Below are 9,112 nucleotides of genomic sequence, written 5' to 3' on the forward strand. Positions count from 1 at the left end.
TCAACCTAGTTCTGGACCCCAACCTTCAACTCAAGAGGGACAAGGACAACCCCAAGGCACTGAGATACCTCAGCAGCCTCAGGTGACTCCTGTAGTTCCAAAGAAAAAGAGAAAAGAGGTTGAGTCCAGATCCAGGGTGTGGGAGCACTTTGTAAAGATATATGATGAAGAGCATAATGTGATTGAGGGGAGGTGCAATTATTGTGCTAAGATCTTTTGTGCTGAGCCAAAAAAACATGGCACTTCATCTTTAAGAAATCATATGAAGGCCTGTCTTAAAAATCCTCACTCGAAGGATACAAGGCAGTCACTTCTGACTTTCAATGCTGTCTCATCCTCTGCACCAGGGGGTTCTGAAGGGGTAATGGGGGAATTAGGCACATGGGTGTTTAATCAGGAAGCCATTAGGAGGGCTTTGTGTGAGATGATTATAATAGATGAGTTGCCCTTTAGGTTTGTTGATGGGATAGGGTTTAGGAGATTTATTCTAGTTACCTGCTCAAGGTTCCAAATTCCTTCTAGGTGGACAGTTTCAAGGGATATTTTCCAAAGATACCTAGATGAGAGATCAGTCCTTAAACAAATCTTTAAGGGTTGCTCCCAAAGAGTGAGCTTAACCACTGACACATGGACCTCTGTACAGAGGATAAACTACATGTGCATTACTGCACATTTCATTGATGATCAGTGGAAGCTAAACAAAAAAATCATAGCCTTTGTCCCTGTTTCATCTCATAGGGGAGAGTATATAGCCAAGGCCTTGGAGACTTGTCTGGTTGAGTGGGGTATTAAGAATGTTTTTACTGTAACAGTTGACAATGCCTCTTCCAATGATACTGCCATGGGATTTTTTAAGAGTAAGTTGATGTCTTGGGGTACCACTTCTGTAAGGTCTAAGTACATGCACATGAGGTGTATAGCCCACATTCTGAATCTGGTGGTGCAAGATGGGTTGAAGTTTGCTGATACTTCAGTTAAGAGGGTTAGGGAAGCAGTTAGATGAGTTAGGAACTCCCATGCAAGGCTAAAAAAATTTAGAGATCTTGCTGAACTTATTGGGGTGGAAGCCAAATCAGCTTTGCAGTTGGATGTTCCTACAAGATGGAATAGCACATATATGATGTTGAACACTGCAATCCAGTACCAGGCAGTCTTTGATGCCTATCTGGGAAATGATCCCTCATTTTCTGATGACCTGGGTGCCTCTGTGCCTACTTTTATGGATTGGTTTAATGTGAAAAGTTTGGTAACTCTGCTAAAAACTTTCTATGACATGACTGTGAGAATCTCTGGTTCTTTATATGTTACATCTAACACTTTCTTCAGTGAGATCTCTGATCTTAGTTGCATGTTAGATGACATGACTTGTGATGAAGCTGGTCCTGGAAAGGTAAATTACATCCCTTAAATAAAATGTTTAATGTTTAACAAATGTGTAAATTAAATTATTAACTAATGTTATTTATTTGTTTATTTACAGGTAATGGGCACCCAAATGAAAACTAAGTTTTTGAAATATTGGGGGGACCCTGAAAAAATGAACTGTGTGATCTTCTTTGGCACTATTTTGGATCCTAGAGATAAGGTTGAGTACATGCCTGCCCAGTTAACTCAACTATATGGTGATGAAAAAGGAAAATCCTGTTTTGAGAAGATCCAATCTGCACTTCTTGAGCTGTACAATGATTATGCTGCCACTTACTCTGTGGATGTGAACCCTGAACCAGCTGCTGTTGGCCAACCTTCTCAAACTGTCTCTGTGAGTGTGCAGCCTAGTGCTGTAACTGTTGGTAGGCCACAAGGTAAGCTGAAATCTCAATTGAAAAGGAAAAGGATGGAGAGTGGTGGAAGCCTAAAACAGACTGACCTGCAAATATATTTGAGTGAGGCCATTGTGGAAGATAAGGTTGATTTTGATATCCTCAAATGGTGGAAGGTGAACTCTGAAAGACTGCGAATTCCCTCTAAAATGGCAAGGGATATTCTTGCAGTTCCAATATCCACTGTGGCTTCTGAAAGTGCTTTTTCAACCAGTGGTAGAGTGTTGGATCCATTTAGGAGTTCCTTAACTCCTAAGATTGTGGAAGCTTTAATTTGTACACAGGATTGGTTGAGATTACCAAATCAACCTATTCAAATTGAAGAAAATATTGATGATTGTGAAAGGCTTGAGAAAGGTAATAGTAGTTTACTTAAATACTTTCATTATTGTGTATTTATTTCATTATTTGTATGATAATTAACGTGTTTTTTTTTTTTTTTGCAGAGTTGCCAACTGGAATTAGGACTACTAAAACTTCCCTACCAACCATTGTAGTAATGTTCATTCATTCTGCTCTCAGCTTTATATTTAGTTGTTATTCACTTATTCTGTTCTCTTAGAAAATTAGATTACCATTCTGTTTTTATTTATAGCTTATGAATTCAATTATGTAATTGCATTTTAGTGCCTCAGCCCCTATCCACAGTTCCACTTGATTGAACATTTGAACATCAGGTTACAGGTATGTGTAGTAGTATGGGCTATGATGATGCTTCCACCTTTGTCTGAATCAAAGGACTTGAGGTTGGTATGTTGCTCAAGATTTGGATTTAGTTCCAAAACTTTAGAAGCAATTTCCCTCAAATCTTAATGATATGAAACAACAGCAATCTGAGCCTATTTTGGATTTTTTAGCAAATAATATTAAACTGTTATTCTTTCCATTTTTTTTTTGTTTTTGTTATTTGCTATTTAAATTTGCAACTTAAGCAGGAAGATGAGGAATGCTGATGATGCCTGAGTTGCTGGTTGGAGTGATTGCTGTTGGATGTTGCTGCATTTGGTTTTTGAATGGTGCCTTAACACTTTTAACAGCTTTTTTTGGGAGAAATTGAATCTATAAACTGTTTTTGAATTGTAACTTGTAAGTACAAAGCTGTAAAGTTGTTAGCTTCATTAACTTGTAACAAGTTAGTTTGTACTTGTGATTTGTGAACTTGTAATTTTGAAGTTGTAAATTGTTAACTACTTAGAAGTTAACAAGTTACAACTTATTTAGTTATTTAGTGTTGATTTACTCATTTAGTAGTTAATTTGTTGTTTTTATTAATTTTTATTTCATATCCGATTTAGCCCGTAATCCGAGGAAAACCGCCCGATATCCGAGATTTACATATCCGAAAAGTTTGTACTTAGAAATTACACGGATAGGATTCAATATCGGTAATCCGAGAACCGAACGGATTCCCATTCCCGCTACCCGAACCCGCCCGAACCGTCCGATGCACACCCCTAGCCGCATCAAAAGCACAACTTACAAAGTATCAATATTAGAGTAAATGATTTCATTTTTATTTTTTTTGGGTTTGCAACTGATTTGAACGATTTAGGATTATTTTGTTCAAAACGACACTATTTTGAGTGAAATAATCCATTTAAAAAAAAAAATTAAACAATAGCTAATTGGTTGCCTAGGCTGCCGGCTGCCTAGAACATCGATTACAGTGAAAATTTAGGCGGCCGACCTTTTACAACCTTGGTTGTCAGTTGTCACTACTTTTTTTCCCGATGCACAACGAGTATTAAATATATTTTAAAAAAAATCAATGGCCTACATATGAAAACAGAATTCAAGCTAAGCCAGACCAATTGGAAAAGCTTACATACAGGCCCATGCCTAATTTTCTAAAGCTCTTATCAGGCCGACCTATTTTCATCCCTACAGTATTATTTTACAATATACAAAATATGATTCATACAGTTTGTGTGGACCATGATCCACACAATAATGATTGCTACTGTACATTTCACACATATACATATACATACACAAAATTTGAAGGAAAAAATTCAACATAGAAATAGATAAATATATATGAATGTATGGAACTGGAAAGAAGAAAATATAATACACACATGAAGACCAAAACACAAAAAAATCAAATTGCTCCCAACGTTGAGGGGAGGGGCTGCACCACTCCTTGGAGCCCCTCAAAGAGGAACTTATTAGATCGTGACCACCTTGTCTTGGAGGCTTGATGCCGTAGGTGGGGCGATAGAAGTTGACCCATCATTGCAATTGTTATTGAGCTGGTCTCGTAGGTCCCCTGCGGACCTCATGGAGTCGACTTGTAGTCCTATTGAGGCTATTTCGGCTCGAGGTGACATGAGTTTGAGAAAATTGTGAGAGTTGCGAGAGTTGGACCTCGACCTCGCCATAGATAGTAACACGCTCGAGCTTGTATGTCGAGTTCTCAATGAAACAACAATGATGGAATTAATTAATCTAGGTGGACCGAATTAACCAAAACCAATAATTAAGGAATAAATAAATAAATAAAGTGTTGAGCTTAAGAAGACAAATGGGATTAAGGAGACAAAGTGTTGGCTAAGAACTCTTGTCATGTGATTACAATGTAAGTGATGATGTCTTAACAAGACAAATAGGAAAGCATTTGTATTGAGCTCAAATTGTAATTGTCCTAAGATAAAAGGGTGGGCGGTTAAGGCTCTTTGACCACGTCCACACGTCTCACCTGTGCCCCGCTTCAAGACCAAGCTTGTATTGAGCTCAAATTGTAATTGTCCTAAGATAAAAGGGTGGGCGGTTAAGGCTCTTTGACCACGTCCACACGTCTCACCCGTGCCCCGCTTCAAAACCAAGCCTTGGTCGTTTGAGGCTGGCTTCGGAGCCAACCTTAGAAGTCGACTCGGTCGCCTCGCCCCGCTTCTTCAAATTAGTTTGCTCCGGACACGCTCCTAATATATCTATCAAATGTTTAAATAACCATCAAGCCACCACTGTTTTTTTTTTTTTTTTTTTTTTTTTTTTTTTTTTTTTTGAGAACCACCACTGTGTTTAAACTTTATTTTCCTTCTCCCATAAACTTTATTTTCCTTATTATACTGCTTGATAGCAACTGTATGTATATTTTTATTTTATTTATATATTTTGCTTGATATAAAGTGTATGGAAATTTTATTTATTTTCTCCAATTTAACATTTAAGTATTTAACCATCTTCTTTTTGCAGCAGGAGGGAGACATTGACCATGGAGTTTCTGGACGAGGACGCCAGACCCAGATTTGTCCTCCACTCCAAGCCCTTACCTCAATCCCATGCCGCCGCCGCCGACGACGATTCACATCCTCTAAAACCCTCTCTACACCGACCTACTCTCTTCATCTCCCTCTCTCTCTCCATCCCTCTTCTTGTTCTCTCCCTATTTTACTTCACCTCTGAGCCTCTGAGATCCATCCTTTTATGGCTTTCAATTTCCCTCCTCATTGGCCCCTTTGCGCCGCTGTCCATCACCGCCGGCGATATCCGTGTCGGGGTCGGCCCTCCTGTCCAATTCAACGATCCCATTGATGCTGAGCCTGAAAATAAGAAATCCGGTAAGAGATCAGGGAAACCCGTTAGGAAGTCCATTGAATCCGGATCTGGGTCTATTGCCACCCATGCTCCAGAACCCGTAAAGATCAACGGGTCGACCGAGAAAAGTGAGGGGAAATTGAAATTGGGGAATGGAGTGGTGGAGGAGAAGGATTGGAGCGAAGGAGATGTGGAGGTGTTGAGGAAGTTGTTGGGGAAGCATCCTGTGGGCAAGCCGGGAAGATGGGAGGCGATAGCGGAGGAGGGGTTTAAGGGGCGGCATAGAGTGGAGAGTGTGATCAGGAAGGCGAAAGAATTGGGAGAGAAGAGAAGGAGCAATGAGGATTCGTATCAGAAATTTCTCAAGGACCGAAAGCAGGTAGATAAGCGCATGGAGGTCGAAAACGCAGAAAAAATGGAGGCTTCTTCGGAATCAACAAGAGAGAACAACGATAGTGTGTGGAGTAGCGGGGAGGATTTAGCTCTTCTTAATGCATTGAAGGCATTTCCTAAGGATGTGGCAATGAGGTGGGAGAAGATTACTGCAGCTGTGCCAGGGAAAACCAAGGCTGCTTGCATGAAGAGAGTAACTCACTTGAAGAGGGATTTTAGGAGTTCCAAGGCTGCGACTGCTGAGGCTTAAGACAAGGATCAAATATTTTCTTGAGGTTCATTTTATTATGATATACAAACATAATTTACTCATAGCCTGATTTCTTGAGGAGCTTAGAGACTTAGTTTATTATGAGATATGACATTTTAACTTGACATTATTTTAATGAATAATAATTTGATTTTATAGTGTATGAGATTTCGTTTTCTTTACCTGCAGGATTTCAAAGTTTTCTCATATTTACTTCTTTCCCAAATCTTGGATTGTTACATTTTTAATTTATAATTTTAGCAGCTATTCCATTTGTTAATTTTCTATTTATTCTTATGTTACTACACAGCCTGACCATGGTTGTGAGATTTCATTGCACACTATTCTTTTTAGTGCGAAAATTGGAATAGGTATTCGTAGTAGTACAGTCTTGCTTAAGTTGTTTACTTCATCTCCATCTTCAATTAGATTCACAGAAAACTTAGAGATTAGCTGATCTCTAGCTGCCCCACGGATTTGATTCTGCACCTATATTTCAAATAGTTGCCTTGTTTTTTCTCTTTAGCAAACATCATCAACCGAAAAGAGAATGAAACACCTTAATATGTCATATGTGCTTTATATGTTCTCAAGCTGTCATCTAAAAGGTACACCATTCTCTGCAATTTGGTCATACAAAGCTATCTTTTGCACTCCCAACTTCCCGAGTGCTGTGTTTTAACACAATGTGTAGTTTCTTTGAGACAAAAATTAAAGAAAATACTTGAGCTTGTAATGTGGTGCTATGCAGGGTATCCTGGAGTATACTTTATTGTGCTCCAGGATGTGCCTGTTCCTATTCTTGTGTTCTTTTATTGTGTAAAGAATGGCTATTGAGGTCTAATATTTTGCATTGTTTCAATTTTATTTTTCATAATGTTTTAAAAGTCAAAGATTATTGAGACAAGGAAATTTGACAAATTTACTATAACTGAGAGGGGCTCTGAAATTGAATTTTAGTAGAAATCTCATCTCTGCTCTTTTTCTGCCCTTAAAGGCAAAAGCTAAGCACACTCGCAGCTTTATAAACTCTTTGATGTTATAGTTAGGTTTCTGTGTTAGTAAATGCACATCATTTAATTGCAGTTAAATGTATGTTGACGATTCTTATTACCACAATTTTACGACTTTGTGCATTCTATTTATGTATAGTGTACTATTGATTGTGCATTTCTGTATTCAGTATGATGTGGATTAAGAAATAGATACATGTGTTGTCTTTACTAATGTTTGAGTGGCTGTAAAGGGTTGAAATTATGAGCTTACTTCATTAGAATCGAAATTATATAGGTTAATGTTATCTTGTGATGTGTATTGCATCATCATTTATGTAACTTGCATATTTTATCATAATGTTACACACACAATAAAAAGGGATTTTTGAAAGATAAAATACTGCACAAGAACCTACAAAAGTTTCATTATTCAATATATGGGCAGTGCATGCCATAGATCCTGACCAATAGAAAGAAGTACTCCAATTTTTTATTTTTTATTTTTTTAAAAAACATTGATTACGATAATTTTTGTATTGGCATGACCTACTATTCCTGAATGAGAGAAGTCTAAATTACAAGTATTGTGATGGCAAGAAGAATATGAACAATGACTTGCATCTGGAGTATTTTCTTTGTGATGCTTGGATCATGTTCTTAGGTGATGGTTAAGTGAAAATATAATTATATGATAAAAAAATATATCCAGATATTTGGTCCACATTTGATCATGCAAAAGGAACTTGATATTTTCTGAAATGCTGCAATCTTTACTACTGCTTATTTCTCTGCTTCGATATATTGAAGTTGAAATCATTGGACATTTCCTTGTATCTTTCACATGTGGTGAAATTTTCTTTTACTAGTTAATGTTTATTTCTAGGTGACAATGCTTAATAGAGTGTTCTGCTTGCTTCATAGTCCACATATTTCCAGGAGAGGTATATAAAAAATTTATCTTGGTAAAACCAGATGTGTCTTCATATTCCTCTCTCAAAGATATTGTGAAGCCAGAGAATGTATACACAAGAAAACACAAAAACTTGCTTGCTTTTAATAATTTATTTGGCATCACCCGCACAGTTGGGGTGGGATTTACAAGAAACCTTCCAACTCTACAACACAAAGATCTAGAAATGAGTCCTCATCACCACCAGATCAGAAGTTGTCAACATGGCAATCTTATCCTTGTCTGATCTGCAAGGGGCCGTGATACATGCTGAGGAAGTCTTATTTTATTATATTACATAGTTTAGATACTAATAAATAGTTATTTAGAAATTACTAAATAGTTATTTAGCCTATTACTCTTAGTCTTCAAAATTAGTTTAGGTAGATTAATTATTTAGAAACTACCAAATAATTATTCTTAGTTTAGGAACCTTTGTAATCAACCTTTAAAAGGGAGTGTTATTTGGAATAATATAGCAAGCAGAATTTAATCCCAAAAAAGGGTCAAAGGGAGTTTTGGGTCTCAAGCAAACCCAGTGTCTTTTTCTTTTCCTTTTCCAATTAATATTCTTTCTTTTTTCCTTATGATTCCGTGCCCATGACGGGAGCGCATAACATTGGTTCCGTTGCCGGGAATCATGTTTAGTAATTTATTAATATCTAAACTATTTAATATAATAAAATAAGACTTCCTCAGCATGTATCAGGCTGCAGCTTCAATTCCGATCCTGGCATAACCACCATAAAGGAATAGTAAGATACATTGACTGTAGCTTTATTTTTTGTCATCCTATTTCATATAAATGTTCATGGTGGTGGGAATATATTGTAAGCAGTTTTTGGCTTTCAAGATGTTGCTCATGGGCATTTTCAGTATATACTCATCTATATAAGTTGTTTAGCCTTTGGTTTTTCTATTTTAGGTGCTCTATTTAGACCTTACTTCTCTCTTACCTCAATTTGCTTCGACAAAAACATTCCAACTATTTTTTGCCTAAGATGAAAGCTATAAGTGATGTGTACATGTATTTTTTGGGCTTGTGCTAAGTATACCCCTGGCATACCTCAGAAAATCTTTCCCAGCTTTGCAGGATATCAGTACTCTCTTTGTTTCTAGAGTGCAATTCTGGTCTTTTCATTTCAATGGTGGCTAAACTATTGCAGGG

The 9,112-nt window shown here is 37.3% G+C and overlaps 2 protein-coding genes and 1 long non-coding RNA gene across 3 annotated transcripts; all 3 read left to right on the forward strand.

Annotated features, from left to right (window-relative positions):
• The first annotated feature begins 1,120 nt into the window (after positions 1-1,120).
• Positions 1,121-2,783, forward strand: LOC109167343 (zinc finger BED domain-containing protein RICESLEEPER 1-like). Its single transcript, XM_019316365.1, has 4 exons — positions 1,121-1,390; positions 1,481-2,177; positions 2,498-2,504; positions 2,756-2,783. The coding sequence occupies exons 1-4, from the start codon at positions 1,121-1,123 to the stop codon at positions 2,781-2,783; spliced, it is 1,002 nt and encodes a 333-aa protein (XP_019171910.1).
• A 2,196-nt stretch (positions 2,784-4,979) lies between these two features.
• On the forward strand, positions 4,980-6,160 carry LOC109167376 (dnaJ homolog subfamily C member 2). Its single transcript, XM_019316394.1, has one exon. The coding sequence runs from the start codon at positions 5,035-5,037 to the stop codon at positions 5,998-6,000; it is 966 nt and encodes a 321-aa protein (XP_019171939.1). The 5' UTR covers positions 4,980-5,034; the 3' UTR covers positions 6,001-6,160.
• A 68-nt stretch (positions 6,161-6,228) lies between these two features.
• On the forward strand, positions 6,229-7,493 carry LOC109167377. The gene is made up of 2 exons (XR_002051831.1): positions 6,229-6,608; positions 6,752-7,493. It is a non-coding gene; the product is annotated as an uncharacterized LOC109167377 (long non-coding RNA).
• The last annotated feature ends 1,619 nt before the right edge of the window (positions 7,494-9,112 follow it).

This window comes from Ipomoea nil, unplaced genomic scaffold (assembly GCF_001879475.1).
Source record: "Ipomoea nil cultivar Tokyo-kokei standard unplaced genomic scaffold, Asagao_1.1 scaffold3150, whole genome shotgun sequence".
Taxonomy (NCBI): domain Eukaryota; kingdom Viridiplantae; phylum Streptophyta; class Magnoliopsida; order Solanales; family Convolvulaceae; genus Ipomoea; species Ipomoea nil.